Here is a 15,508-nt window from a genome sequence, read left to right as displayed (position 1 = left end):
TCCTTCTATTCTGGACAAGCCACGGTTGTATCAGCAGTACTTATAGCTTTGGCACCAAAAGAAACCACAGATATTTTCATACCCCATAACGGTTGTTGCAGAAACGTCAGAATATTGTATACACTCATCAGTACTTTGAAATTACAGTAGTTAACAGACTTGTTTCCAGATCTTATGAGTTAATAAACACACATATTACTATATCATAATTTAAAAAATATACTTTGATAACTATATTTCAATATGCTTGCTTTCCTTTATATTTTGTTTTAAACATTTAAAAACATTATTCTGAGAATTACTCTCAGCACATGGCACAAAATAAGATGGAGTCTGTGTTCCCTCTGGAGCCGCCTCATCCGTGGGGTCTGGGTCGCCACCCCAGACCTTCGCTCTCCACCATCAGGGCATAAAGCTGGAGAAGCAGAGCTCCGCTTTCACGCCACATTTAAAATGTTCCAGGAGGGACTTCCCTGGTGGTGCAGTGGTTAAGAATCCGCCTGCCAATGCAGGGCACACGGGTTCGATCCCTGGTCTGGGAAGATCCCACATGCCACGGGGCAACTAAGCCCGTGCGCCACAACCACTGAGCCTGCGCTCTAGAGCCCGCGAGCCACAACTACTGAGCCCCAGAGCCACAACTACTGAAGCCCGCACACCTGGAGCCCGTGCTCCGCAACAAGAGAAGCCCCCGCAATGAGAAGCCCGCGCACCGCAACGAAGAGTAGCCCCCGCTCGCCACAGCTAGAGGAAAGCCCGCGTGCGGCAACAAAGACCTAACACAGCCAAAATAAATAAATAAAAATAAAATTTAAATAAATAAATTAATAAATAAATGTTCCAGGGAATTCCCTGGCGGTCCAGTGGTTAGGACTCGGTGCTTCCACTGCTGTGGACCCGGGTTCGATCCCGGGTGAGGGAACTAAGCTCCGGCAAGCCGTTCGGTGCGGCCAAAGCAAAATAAAACGTTCCAGGAAAGAATGCTTTCTGCAGGAAACCTACAGGAATGTAAGATGATTAATCTCTGCACAATGAGGACAGAAGGGGGGGTGAGATGTGGGCCTACTGGAACACTCGCAGTGACTCCAGATGCCTGGGTCTGATGGAACTGGTCTGGAAAAGTAGATGGTGAGAAGGTCTCCCGACCCATGGGGCTGGAGGTGAAAGTGACCAAACACGAAGCCCCTCTGCAGAAATACAGCAAGCAGCAATGGGTGGGTGAGCCTCAGCAACAGCTCCCAGCTGGCCCACAGGGGACAGGGAAGGAACCAGGGGGACAGGAGGCTCCTGAAGGCACGAGGAGGCAGCCTCTTACCAGCCACCAAGGAAGAGACTGTTCCAGCGCAGAGGTCCCCTGGCCAACTCCCACCCAAGAGAATCAGCCCCCACAGGGCTAGGGTGGACCCTGGGAGGGGCCTGTTCACCCAGCATCCCCAGGGAACTCTGATCTGGGCCCTGCACACCACATTCTAGAAACCCTGGGATACTAAGGCTGGGTCAGGAGCAGGGAGCCGGGGTCTCAGCCCACCCAGCTCCGACGGGGACTCTGCACTGCCTGGGCCTCCTTCCATTCTGCATCTGTCTCCCACCTCCTCACTGCTCTACCTCAAATGCCACCTCCACCAAGAAGCCTCCCTGGCTACCTCAGTGCACAGCCGTTTTGTAAGAACAATTAGTGAGTATCTATGGTGGGCCAGATTCATCACCAAATCACTGGATTTAGTCCACTAATCTGTTCTTCACTTAGTACATGGAGTGATGTTTTGTAAACTGTTACTCTCCTGTTTAAAACCCTCCAATGATCGCCAAAATCTGGAAACAACCTAAATGTCCCTCAACTGGTGAATGGCTAAACGGTGGTACATCCATATAATGGAATACTACTCAGCAATAAAAAGGAAGGAAATGCCAATACCCACAACCACGTGGTCAGAGCCCAAGTGCATTATTCTAAGTGAAGGAAGTCAGACTCTGTTGGCTACGTACTGTATTAAGCCATTTCCATGACACTCTGGAACAGGCAAGACTATAGGGACAGAAAACAGATCAGTGGTTGCCAGGGGCTGGGGGAGGAGGGAGGAACTGACTACAAAGGGGCATGGGGGAATTTTGGGGGTCGATGGTTCTCTGTCTTGATTGTGGTGGTGGTTAACAGAGCTGTGTGCATTTGTCAAAACTCATTTCATGGTATGTAAATCACCGGACCTGAAAGCAAAACAGAAGCCTGATCCTGCCTACCTGTCCATCTTCATCTCTCCCCATTCTTCCTCTTGTTGGCTACACTCTAGCCACTCGGGTCTTCTCCCAGCATCCAGAAGACACCTTGCCTGTCCTACCTCTAAGCCTCTGCCTGGATTCCCCTCCCCTGCATCTCCCACCACCGGCTCCCCATCCTGCTTGAAGCCTCCACTTAAATGCCACCTCCTCAGAGAAGCCTTCCAGACCCTTCTAAGCCCATTGTGTCCATCTCAACCCTGTGTTTCTTTCAAAGAGCGTATCACAGGTCCCAGCCCAACTGCATCCCTGCCCAATTTCAAACCTTACCCAAATTTATCACCTCCTGCCCAGGTTCTAGGGACCCAACCCACCAATGGGCAACAGACCCAGGAAGAATGACTGCTGAGCTAAGGGACCCAGAACCTTCACTCTGTGGGAGCCTCTGCCTGGCCCGCCTTCTCCCACACCACCCTGCCCCCCACGGTCCCTCCCTCAGGCCAAAGCCCAGGCTGCCTGCCCATCTGCCACCCTGGCTCTGGCCCGGGCCACTCACCCTAGCCCGGAAGGGCTGACCTGCAGTTTGGGCCAGCAGTGGCCACAAGGGCGGCATGCCAGCCCCCCGAGAGGCCAGGGCAGCCATCTGCTGTCCCTTCTGCCTGTCCTCCAGGGTCTGTCAAGGCTCCAGATGAGATCTTCACACTTGGACCCCAAGGAGGGCAGAAGGCTCTGCAGAGCTCCACTTCCCTCCCAGCTCAAAAGCCAAGACTGTGGGAGTAGCAGCAGGCGGAGGGGAACCCAGAGACTCCATCCCTTCACAGGCAGGGACACTGAGCCTAGAGAGGGACTGGGGACAACCCCATAGTCCCCCAGACTGAACAGAGTCAAGCAGGGAGGGACTCTGGGCTCCCGCCTCCCAGCTTAGCTCCTTGCCAGGAGGCTCGGCTCTAGTTTTAGGGGAGTCAGGGTCAAAGGTCCTGGAAGAGGAGGGCCAGGATCCCAGACAGGCACAGCCATGCTACACAATGCCCCCTCCCACTGGCATGGAGGCTGCCTGGTCCCAGTGACCCACAGGGTCATGAGGGAAGACAGGTCCTGAACTTACCTCTCAAACAGCAATAAACAGTAACAGGCACGGAGCTCGCTGAGCACTCCCCCCGTGCCAGGCATGTGCCAGGCACGTGCCAGGTAGCACACACTATCTCACTGTATCCCCAGCCACTCCACTGACTGGTGAGGAACTGAGGTCAGAAAGGTCAACTCAAAGTCACAGTTCAATGGCACAGCCAGGATCTGACTCCAATTTGAGCTCTAGTAAACTAGACTAGACAGTCTCTATAATGGGACAATAGTGAGAATCATAATAGCTAACATTTACAAGGGTTTACCATGTGCCAGACACCGGGCTGAGCTCTGAATGAATGTCTGTTATCTCAATGACAGTCCCTTTGAGGAAAGTGCTATTACTTTATGCCCATTTTACAGATAAGCAAACAGAGGCTCAGGAAGATGAAGGCTCCAAAGGCAATCAGGAGTGAGCCTCCCAGATGTGGCACAGCTCTGTGCATGAGACCACAGACACTCTCTCTGGTGGGGAGCTGTGTGTGTGTGTGCGTGCGTGGAGGGGGTGGGCAGGGAGGAGATGCCCAGAGACCACTGCCCACCAAGGCCAGGCCTGGCTTGTCACTGCCCCATTCCAGGCCTCACCCGCCAGAGCAGGGAGACCTCCGCAGTCCCTGATGCCTCTGGGGGGCACTCACAGCGGGGACACCTGACAGTGTCCCTCCTGTCCTTTCTCTGTTGACAGGAAGGAAGGCAGCTTCTGGATCTGTATGTGTTTAAAACATCCCCCAAAGGGCTTCTGGGCTACAGCCAAATGTCTGAGCAAAGAGCATCACGAGACCCCAGTCCTTCTGCCTCTTGCCACTTGCAGGCTGTGTGACCTTTGGCAAGCCCTTTAACCTCTCTGAGCCTCAGTTTACTTACACTTGTGTGAAAGGAAGGGGTTAAGTCCCACCCTGGTAAGATCCCTGCCCTCATGCAGAGCACACAGGGGGAGGGGCTGGAGTGAAACCTGTAATTATCCAATTAATAATCTAATTACTGTAGAGGTAAATGCCCCAAAGGAGCCTATAGGAAGCCCCTACGTGTCTAACACAGGAGCCTGGCCTGGAGCTGAACACATGAAGGTGGAGGAGGAAACCAAGGGAGGTGGGAGGGAACTGCAGTACAAAGGCCCCCCGCAGTGGGAAGAATGCAGGGATAGAGGCTTGGGGTGCATGGAGCACTCAGAACTTAGGTGGAGCAGGGGTGAGGTGAGGCTGAGAAAGGCAGGACCACACAGGCCACCCAGGCACTTGGGCAGGGCCCAGGAGGGGTGTGGAGGGGAGAGGCTGATGCAACTGACCCAGAAGATCCCATGTGGATCTGGGGCAAAACCAGGGGAAAGATGTTTAACTGGTCCAGCCTAGCCACGGGACCCAAAACAGTTTTTCTATTGGAGCCCGAGTTTCTCTTTGAGGTGCAGGCAATGGGAGATTATTCACCCCAGTCTTAGAATGTGGGACCCCAAAGGCAACCCTCCATCAGCAAAGGAGGATCAGCATCCCCATTTTACAGATGAAGAGACTGAGGCTTATAAAGGCAAAGCTCATAGAGGAAAAGGCGGAACCAGGATTCAAGCCCAGGTGGGCTCGGCTCTAGACCACAGTGCTCTTTACCACCTTGGACCCCAGAGAAGGGAAAGGCTGGCCTGCTGCTCCCACCTTCTCTGACTCCCTGCCATTCCTCAGGGAGGCCAGTGCCATCCGCTGACCTGTGGGCCTCCAGTGAATGCCAGGGCCAGCCTGGCCCAGAACACCCCAGAGTCTCTAGCTCTTTCCCCACCCCAGCTCCAAGTTCCTTCTGGCACCAGAAGGAAGAGAATGTGACTGCAGATGAGGTCACGCCTATGGGGCACCCGGGGCAATGACCTTAGTAATAACCTTGGCTGCTGGTCAGGCCTCTGCTTAGAACTTAGCCAAGCCCCTCCCCTGCGGAACTCTCTCTGCCCCAGAGGCTACACAGGACATGGGGCTCCCTCCCTTCCGCTGTGCCCAGGACAGTGCTGGATGTGCCATATACTTGAATACTAATCCTCCCAAGTGCTCTGCAAGAAAGGGATTAAGTTCCCATTTTACAGATAGGAAGACTGAGGCTTGATGAGGGGGCCTTGCACATGGGGTTCATGTACAGGGAGGAGGTGACAAAGCAAGGTTTGGCCCCAGACCTGATCCCAAAGGTGGAATTTGTCCACCTCCCTCCCGAGAGGCCCTGGGGCCTTGTGTCCGGTGCTACAGACATGGAAAGGAGGCAGCTCCTAGCTCTGCTATAGGTCAACACGGCCCCCTCCCAGCAAGGTGTTCACAATGCCTCAGCTCAGTTCGGCATTCAGTGCCCTTCCCCAGCAGGCCCAACTCCCCTTCCCAGCCTCTCCCTCACCACTGCCCACCCCCCCCCCCCCCCCCGCCAACTCCCTCCAGCTCTTCTGTTTTAAGCCTGCAGCCGGCCTGCAGCCCACCTGCAGACCCTGATCACTGCCTTTCATTCAACCATGCAACAAATATTTATTGAGTCCCTACGATGTGCCAGGCACGGTCCCAGCAGCTGGACACAGAGGCAGTCATTCAAGGCTAACTCCTCAACTCTAATGCCTCCTCCTCCAGGAAGTCTTCCAGGTCCCTCCTCTGAGTGCTCACATGTCCTCCAACTTTCTCTATCCTGGCCTCCTTTTCCCAGGCAGAATCAGGCACCCTTTAGGGATGGCAGTGGCATGGCCCTCCACAGTCCCCAGCAAAGGGGGAGGGGGAGGAGGCGGGAGATGAGGGCAAGCAGGAAATTCCGAGGAAATTAGAAGGGAGTTGCCCCTGGGCGCTGGCAGGCCTGACAATTGCTCCATTTCACTCAGCTCATTGGGCCCAGGCCCAAGTGCTGGGTGTCCGGAGCCTGAGGAGCTTTGGTGCATCTTCTCTACCTTGGTGACCTGCCAGCCCCTTATCTGCCTACATACCACTCAGCCCCAGCCAGGCTCCTAGGACCCCCAGATCCAGAAGACTGCAAAATCAAGCCCCTGCCACACTCCTCACTGTTCCCAGCAGCCTAGTGGAAGGAAGCCTCGTGGAGGAGCTGAAAACAGTAGTTTGTACACATGAGCTCCAGGGAGACACGGACCAGGATTTCCTGTGTTTCTGTGTAGCTGAAATGTCACAGCCAGTTTGTGTGTGTGTGTGTGTCTGGGTAACCTGGTCTGTGGGTCTTTGGCTCCTGTTAGCAAATGCTACAGGTCTGACATCTGAGTGCTCTGTGCTCGTGTCCTGCTTCTATGTACGTGGCTACATGTCTTGCTCACGTGTGTCTCTTGGGTGTGTGTCTATGAGCCCCGGGCGTGCAAGGACCTCTGCTGCTTGCTCTCTTTGTGGAAGAGGCAGCGGGGGTGGCTTGGTGATGAGCTGTGTCTGAGCCCGCTTGGCAGGGGCGTATCTGTGGATCTCCACGGATGCGAGCACCTGTGTGTAATGACTCTGGGTGGGTTTGTGTGTGCGCCCGCATACGCACGTGTGCTTCCGATATGTCTGACGGTGTCTCCAGGGTGTGTCCATCTCTGGGACATGGCCAAGTGTGTCTGGGGGTGTGTAAGGCTGTGTTTCTGAGCCAGCAGTCTCCTAGATGGTGTGAGTCTCTGTTGTGTCTGTTTGATAAGTGCGGGTGTGATGAGACAGGAGGTGGTGTATCTTGCATGGGTTTGTGTACTTCTCTGAGCCGGTCTCCTCCCTAATAAGTCTGGAGGTGTGCTTCTGCAAACAGACAGCACAAGCATGTCCCTGGATGTGTATGTGAGACATGTGTGAGCAGTCGCGGATCTCTGAGCACACGCTGTGAATATGTGTACATGTGTTTGTGTGTGCAAGAAAGAGTGTGCCCAGGGACACAGGCCAAACCCCTCTGTAAGGAATGCTGGGAGCCCTGGTAGCTTCGTGGTCCCCCTAAGGCCTCAGCAGCAGCCGTCTCACCTTCTGCATCTCATTCTCCATCTCGCTGGAGCTGCCCCCCTCCCCCCATGACAGGCAACCAGCTGAGGATCCTTAAAGACCCAGTTCTCAGAGCAGCTTCTTTCAGGCCACCTCTCAGCTGCCACAGGGAGGGCTGGGACTCACGGCAGGGACTAGCCAGAAGCTTTGCTGACCATGGTGACCACTCCTCTCCCCCCCACAGTGACAGATATACTGGAGTCCTCCCCCTACAGCTCCCAGGAACTGAGAGCTTCACAACTTGTGGGTTACTGCCCCAGACACCTGGCACAGGGCCTGGTACCCAGGAGGCACTTGGAAAATATGTGTTGAATGAATGAATGAATGAATGAATGAATGAATGAATGCCTGGAGAAGCAGGTATGGGAATGGTGACAACCAGGACAGGCACTAACATTTACTGTGCACTAGATCTATATCATCACTCGGAAAAGGGTCCCCATGACCCTGGGGCAGGCATGCTTATCGCCCATTTTTCAGAAGGAAAAACAGACTCTGAAAGACTGAGAATCTCACCCAGAGTCACACAGCTTATAACTGGCAAAACCAGGCGAGAACCCTGCTCTGGGAAACTTGGAGGCACAAGCTGCCTCCTGCATGGGAGAGGGTGGAAGAGAGACTGGGGAAGGGAGCTCCTTGGGGTTGTCTAGTGAGGTTCGCAAGTATATCAGCTGTGCAATCTTGGGCACATTACATAACCTCTCGGTTTCCTCATCTGTCAAATGGGTCTGATATCAGAACCCTCCACACAGGATTGCTGTGAGGAGTAAAGGACTTACTTAACCCAGAGCCTGGCACACTGGAAATGATCTAATAGTTGATAGCATTTGTGAGCAAGAACCACAGAAGGCCGGGGATCAGTGGTCTGGGGGGTCTCCAGGCCAGCTCTAACATTCCAGCACTCTGGATTCCAACCTAACCATTATCTAACCCTTAAGTCTCTATCCAAACCCCCACCACTTCCTCCAAGACATCAGATCCCTGGTCCCAATCACACTTTCTACTGGTGCAGGGTACATATTCATGTACACACACGCAGGCACATGTCCCCCACACACCGCCTGCAGGCTCCAGGTTCTCGGCCCCAGCAGATGTCATTCTCTACTTGCTCCCAACAAGTCTTAGCCTGGAGCCCTGCACACAACAGAATTCCTCTCAACAACCTATGTCCCAGACTAGACACGCTGTTAGCAACCACAAGCTCATGCTCCAGTCGGGCTGTAGAAAGAACAGGATCCAGAGTTAGACCAACCAGGTTTGGAATCCTGGCTGTGTGACCAGGAGCCTCCATTTACCCAACTGTACAATGGGAACTGGAGGGGAATTAGATGCTTCCTCTGGGCCCTTCTGGCTGACATCTAGATTGGCTACACTTCAAACACTCACATGTAGAACCTCCAAGGAGGTGGGGAGGCCTCGCTTCATGAAGCCCACACAGCATGGAATGTGATCACTCCTTCCTGTCCTCCTCGGAGCAGCTCCTGATTTATCAACATCCTAAAGCTAGGGGGATCCACCCTCCTGGCTTCTCCCAGCTCCCTCAAGAATGAAGGCTTTGACATCCTATCTGCTCATTGGCTAACAATAATAACAATCCCCTAAAAGATAAGGGATTTCACTGCTTGCAAAATGTCTTATCTATTCACACCTCCCTGATTCCTGAAAACAATCCTATGAAGTTGTCCAGGCAGGTTCCATCATCTTCATTTTATAGATGAAAAAAAAAAAAAGAGCTCAGAGAGGCCAAGTGACTTGCTCATGGCCACACAGTAAATGGCAGAGTCAGGTCTCTAGACCAGGTCTTTGGGATCCAACGCTCAGATTCTTCCATCCACACCAGGTGGGTTCCCAGCATGTCCTCAAAAGATGCATGGGCAACAGTTAGTGGTGATGGGGAGATGGAAGACTTCAGACCACCAGGGTTTTGAAGGTCAAACAGTCCATGTGTCTGCCCTGCAGCCAAAGCTGTCTCTTAGAATCCTGGAACCTTAAAAGTTAATAACCTTCAGACTTCCTTGGCTGAGGTCAGGCAACTCAACTACAGCCTCCACATAAATATCCTCCTCAAGTAATCACAACCACCACATTTTGTGCCGTTTACCAGCTGCTTTCCACAAACCCCATGTCTTTATCCAACATGCAAGGTTGAATAACTCTGAATAACTCAACGGACAGCAAGCTCACTCCCTTCTCTGTAGCAGCTCCTTCTATCGTCTCACTGAGAGAGAGCTGCCCCATTTCCACTTTTTCCACTCGGGCCCCAGAGTAAGCCTCATGCCACAGGAGATCTGCCGTCACCCGCAAGGTCTTCCCCAGTTGATGGTTCCGTGCCACCCACCAGCTGGGAGGTGAGCTCGAGCAGGGCCCCACTGGACTCAGTGGGACTCACCCCAAGGCAGCACGAGGCCTGCTGGGAACACACTGGGGATCTGAAGTCCTTCTCCTGGTAACTCAGATCCTGCATCTTAGAAGCAAAGTGGCCCAGAGGGGCAGGAAACACGTCAAGAGTACAAGGTACTCTTACTCCAAGCCTGGCTGCCTGGAGAACTGGCTCTGGGACCTGGAACAAGTCCCCTCCCCGCTGTGGCCACAGTTTACCCATCTGTAGAATGAACAAAACAACACCTCCTGTAATAGCCTCTGCATCTATGGCCCACATCCATGGCCTCTAGATTTTCATCTTGCCTCTGTGAGGCTGGCAGCTGGAGAGAAGTTCAGGGACTGACCCATGTATACACAGTGGTAACCGCACAATCTGGTCCTGCTCACCTCTCCATCCAGTCTCCTTCCTCTCTCCAGCCTTGGCACTGATCCTCGAAATCCACGAGCTTTTTCCTACTTCCCTTGGCCTGGAATGGTCTTACTCCAGCTTCTTATTCAGCTGGCTCCATCTCATCCTTCAGCCCCTGGCCTCCCTTAGCACCCCTAGCCCCAGCTTCATGTGCTCTCGGCACACTGTGTCCCTCCCCACCCTTATCACGATCTGTACTGTGACGTAGTGTATGACTATTGTTTAATCTCAGTCTCCCCCACTAGACGAACAGCTCCATGAAAACAGACACTTCATCCTCTCCCATGGCTGTATCCTCAGATCTGCGCTAGTGTCTGGTACACAGTAGGCCTTAAATAAGTAGTTGGTGAATGAATGAACGAGGGGCTGGGACTGCTTCAGGTGGGGAGGAGGATCTATTCTGCCCCCATGGAGTCCACAAGAGAACATGATAAGCGCCCACGGAAATGTGTCACATACCACTTGAGAATAGCAGTGATCGAAATTACCCTCATCTGAGGCTCGCTACATGCCAGGCGCTCTAGTGGTGTTTGCACACATAACTCATTTAACCCTTAAGGCTGGAAGATGTGTGATGTCCCTTTATACAACGAGGAAACTGAGGTCCAGAGACATTAAGTAACTGGCCCAAGATCACACAGCCAGGAAGGCACAGACCCCAGATCTAACAGTGGCCTAAGGCTTGCACGTGAAGCCAGAAACACTGCATGAATGGGGGAAATTGAGGCTGCACCCTGACCCAGGCAGTGGGAGGTCCCCAGCCTGGCCCTGGCCCCTGTGAGACCTTAGGCTCAATCCCCAGCCTTCTGGAACTATTTTCCATCTTAACAGTCATGGGTGGCTCACAGGGACTCCAGAGCTCTGCCTGCTGACTTCCTGGAATGAACAGGAGCCCACAGGGGTGGGTGCGTGAGACCCTAAAGCAAAGCTCTATGGCCCATATTCTCTTGCCAGGGGGACCAGTTGGGGCCAGGAGGCAGGAGTGAGGAGCTCAGGGTCCGAGTTTAGAGCAGCTCAGGCAAGGAGTACTGGAAGCAGCTCAGAGCACCAACTGGGCAGGGCCAGGCCTCCTTCTGGTTTGTCTCCCTCCTCTTACCCACCCTCCACTTGTCTTCTCCTCACCACTGGCTTTTGAATACTATAAGAGCTGACTGAACCCCTGATTGTCAACAGTGAATGGGGTCTTTAGGAAGGCTTACCCTCCCAATTAACAGATGAGAAAACTAAGCCCTGGCCTGAGGAAAGGTTAGAGGCTAAAGGGGTAGATTATTCTGATTCAGACAGACCCTGTCCTTCTATTCTACAACAGTTACTAAATGTACGCTGGATAGCAGATGCTGGGGAAAATAGGGAGGGGGAGACACAGTTAAGTAAGACCTTACAAACTCTAATGAGAGAGAAACCCTTTTGGCCAGAAGAGCTACAGTGCAAAGCTAAGTGTTGCTGGGCAGACATAAACTAGCAGAGTGCCGTGAACTCGGTGGCTCTTGGCCAGGGGTGCTCTGGGTATTGTGCCAGGACATCAACTAATAAAAGTAGGTACATTTCAGCCTCTTCCAAACCATGTCCAGCCAGTGGCGGCAGAACCCATGAAGCTTCCCAGGCCAATATCGACACACAGGGCGGAGTTGTCCCTAAAGCTGCTTCAGTGCCAGGCAGTGGGCAGACAGAGCCTGGCCTGCACCCAGCAGGTGCTTATGTCCACTGAAAGCGTGAAGGCCAAGCCTGCTCTCCCGGGGAAGCTCTCAGGTCCCCACCGCCCCCCCCACAAAGGAAAGGCCCCTTTCAGATGTCAGTTTCCCTCCTCTCACTGGGAACATGGGAAGGAGATGGGCACTGCCGTGGGGCACCAATGCAGCTGCTGTGTGTACAGGGCCTGTCCCAAACTGGGCAGAAGATAATACCCTGGGATTTAGGAAGCTGCCTCTGAACCGGTTCTCCCACGACATCATCCTCCCAGGCTGTGGGACCGTTAGGGCGGAAGTCGGACTCTAGCCAAGGGGATGTTCCCAGATGTCAATGCTTTCAAACCGGACCCGCCCTGAAAGGCAGGCAGGGACAGGCCTGAGCCAGGAAAGCCCTGGGTAAAGACTCAGGATGGCGTTCTGGCCTCTCCTTGGCAGGGGATGGCCACAGGTCTCCCTGGCAGCATGGCACACCAGTGCCTGTCCCAGAAAGGAGAGCCGCCAAAGGCCTGGCCTCTGGCTTGGGGGTGGAGGCTCTGAGCAGCTGAATCAGAGGTCCAGCCCCTCAGTGAGTACCCACCCCCATCCCAAGTACCGCATCTAGGCATCCTCCAAAGTACTTTTCCCAAGCCCCCCTTCCCAAATCATCGTCCTTTGGGCAGTCTCCTCTTCCAGGTTCCTTCCTCAGGAGAAGGTGTCCCAGATACAATGGGAAGCGGGATGTGAGGGAGCCCCTGAGAGTTTAGGCCCCTTTCGCAGCTCGTGCGGTGGGACAGCGGGCCGGCTGGTGCCTCAGGCCGGTGGGGCTGACACCCGCGCCTCCCCGCGGCCTCCCTTTCCCACACCAGCGCCCTCACCTTGAGATAGTCGTTTTCTGAGCGCAGCTCCTCCAGCTCTCGCACGAAGCCGCCGGGCCCGCAGTCCAGCATCTCCTCGGTGAGGTCGGAGAAGGCGAGCGAGGCACTGAGTGGCAGGCGGCTGCTCCCCACCGACGACGCGGCCACCGACGGCTCCTCGGGGGAGGCGGGGTGCCGCGGAGGCTGTTGTGCGGACGGCGCGGGCTGGGACGGCTGCCCGGTGCGGGCGCCCCCCGGGCCCCCGGCCGCCGACTCAGCGTCGCTGCTCAGCGCCAGCTCCAGGCCCAGCAGGCGCGCCTCCTCCGACGCGCAGTCCGACACCTCCGAGCTGCTGTCGGTGAGGCTGGGCGGCGGTGGCGGCGGTCGCGGCCCGGTCCCCGGACGCGGACGGCCCTTGGCGCGGACCCCGGTGCGGACACCGGCCACCCGGGTCCCTGAGCCCCGCGCCCCGGACGCCACCGCACGCCCCTTCTTGTCGGGCCGCGCCGAGGACGCGGCGCTGCAGGCGGCTGCTGCGCCCGGGCCTGGGCCGCGGCGGCCCTTGGCCAGCGACCAGCCGGCCACGTCCTTGGGCCGGGCCGGCGACGGCGCGCGGTGGCTCTTCTTCCTCTCCGGAGCGGGAGCGGGCGGGGGCCCGCAGCCCCGAGCCGGGGACTCCCCCGCCGGCACCTCCATCGCGGCCTCCCTCGGCCTCAGCGAGCGGCGCGCATGGCCCGGGCCCGCCCGGCCTCCGCGCCCCGTGGGAGGCTCCTGGCGCCCCTCCGGCCGCTGGGGCCGCGGCTCCTCTCGGCCCACCTCAGCCCCCCGGCTGCGCTCTGGCCCCGACCCCCGCCGCACGGTCTCTCCGCTGCCCTGGGCTCGGAGAGAGCGGCCCGATCGCCTCCAGGCGCCCCGGCTCCGGCTCCGGCTCCGCCCGGCGCCCGCCCCTTCGGCCTCGCCGCGCCCCCGGAGCGCGCCCGGGCCCCGGCTGCCTGCACGCCGATCGCTCTCTCGGGCTCCGAGTCCGGCTGCGGCCCGGGCCCCGGCTCCGCCCGGCGCGGCCCGCCCCCCGCGCAGCTCCGCCAGCTCCCCGCCCCGCCGCCTCGGCTCGGGGGCGCGCGGCTCCGCGAACAAAAGGCGGACGCGGCGGGAGCGGCAGGGAGGGACACAGGCAGCGAGCGAGGGAGGGATCTGCGAAGCAACAGCGACCCCCTCGAGGGTCAGGCGGGCCGGGGCTGCCGTGGCCCGGGCTCCCTTCCCCTCCGCTCCGCCGCCGCCCCCTCCCCTGCTGGCCTGGGGAACACACCCGGCGGAGGCGCCCCTGCTCCCCTCGTCCGCGCAGGGTTCGCGCGAGCGGCGAGAGGGGGGACTCCTAGGTAGAGGCCGGGTGGACCTCAGATCGCGGGAGCCAGCATCCATATACACGCCGAGCACCTCGCCCCTCGAGCCTGTGCAGAGCGTGCGCGAACTCCGCCCCCCTGAACCTCGCAGAGCAAGACCGATTATCCCAATGTACAGATGGGTAAACTGCAGCCTAGGGAAGACAGGCGATCAGCCCACGGTTAGCGGCAGAGCCGGGATGGAAGCCAGACCTCGCGCCTCCAGGGCGTGCTCCGCATCTTCTGGCTTGGCTTCCCTCTCACAGTCGTGGGGAGCGTCGGGCCCTGGGTGCATGCCCGGCTCTGCACGCCGTGACCGGCTTGTGATCCCAGGCATACTCCCTCCTCCCCTGACCCCGGTCTCAGGTTCTGCAGGGCTAAAATGGAGGCGACCCGTTCTCAGGAGTCAGACCAGCGGATGCTTTGGGAATAGGTTTTGGCTCCCGTGGGTGCTGGTCCGAGCTGGACACGGTTGCCCTGATCCCCAGACGTCCCCCACAGGAACAACTCCGGATAACCCCGGAGCCCCGGCTCTGGTGGGTGTCGTTTCTTTCCTTCCAGAACTGTGCTCCTGTGTTGTTGATTTTCCCCTGTGTCTGTCACGTCTTCCCCGCCCCCGCTCCTCGCTGCTACTCCCTATCGCCACCGAGCTGCTGCTGGGCAGAGCCACTTGAAGTCCTTTGGCTGCCCGGCGGGCAGGCGCTCACTCTCAGGGTAGCACCCCCTGGCGGGCGTGGGGGACAAGGCTGGTGTTTACCGGTCTGAAGCCTCTTCTTCCTTCCTCTATTCCCCTTCCTTTCCTTTTCCTCCTCCTTCTCCCCCTTTCCTCCTTTCTTTTCCATTTCTCTCTTTCCCTCCTCTTCCTCTTCCCCCAAACCTGTTGCTTCACCTCCTCCTGCCCTTGACACACAGCTGGCCCAGGTCCACTCTGTTTCTGTGCCACCTGCCCCGCAGCGGTGAATACACTCCCGGGGTATGCCCTCTCCCGGTGAGGCACGGTTTCATCCCCATCTAGGTGTGTCTAGGTGTGTAAGTGCCCCCTCTATCCTCGGATCCTTCCTCTGGGTGTCCCCCACGGAGCCAGGTAAGGAGCAGGGCCACTCAGCAGGTTCTCTGCAAACACTTCTTCAGGGGCATTTCCACCCCCGTCCTGGCAAGGCACCTGCTCCCCTGCCCCCGCTGACTGTCCACTCACGCAGTCCACAGGCACCAGGTGGGACCCTGAGGGACACAGTGGTGGACTTGTCAATGGTGAGTTCCTGACCTCATGGAGCACACAGTAAAGGGAGGAGATGAGCCACAAAAGACTCACCACAAACAGGGTGGCATGGCATTTCACAGGGGCAAGGGCCAGGGTAAGCCCTCCTGCTTCCCAGGCCTCAGAAGACCCCACTTGGTTTAGTCTGATGTAACAGATGACAGGGTCCTTCTAGCTCTGATGTCCCCGTTTCTTGTAGACTGGTTCTGGCCTGGCACAGAGAGATGCTGTGTGGCTCTCGGAAATTGTTTACCCTCTCTGAACTTCAGTTTCTCCATC

General features: G+C 56.7%; 1 protein-coding gene across 3 annotated transcripts in view; it reads right to left on the bottom strand.

Moving 5' to 3' along the window:
- The window catches only part of MTCL2 (microtubule crosslinking factor 2), a 71,626-nt gene extending 57,889 nt beyond the window's left edge, over window positions 1–13,737 (bottom strand). For 2 of the 3 annotated variants that reach the window (XR_009703571.1, XM_061210179.1), the window contains exon 1: window positions 12,614–13,651. Coding sequence is in view for 2 of the 3 variants with exons in the window: in XM_061210179.1 (XP_061066162.1) it covers window positions 12,614–13,288 (675 nt within the window). In the remaining variant the exon portion in view is untranslated. Of the gene's footprint in view, window positions 1–12,613 lie in introns of all 3 variants that reach the window. The other variant, XM_061210180.1, reaches the window with a different exon arrangement.
- Window positions 13,738–15,508: the final 1,771 nt, after the last annotated feature.

The sequence above is a fragment of the Eubalaena glacialis genome, chromosome 13 (assembly GCF_028564815.1).
Source record: "Eubalaena glacialis isolate mEubGla1 chromosome 13, mEubGla1.1.hap2.+ XY, whole genome shotgun sequence".
Taxonomy (NCBI): Eukaryota; Metazoa; Chordata; class Mammalia; order Artiodactyla; family Balaenidae; genus Eubalaena; species Eubalaena glacialis.
The sequence above is the reverse complement of the archived record's forward strand: the minus strand, read 5'-3'. Positions and strand labels throughout refer to the sequence as shown.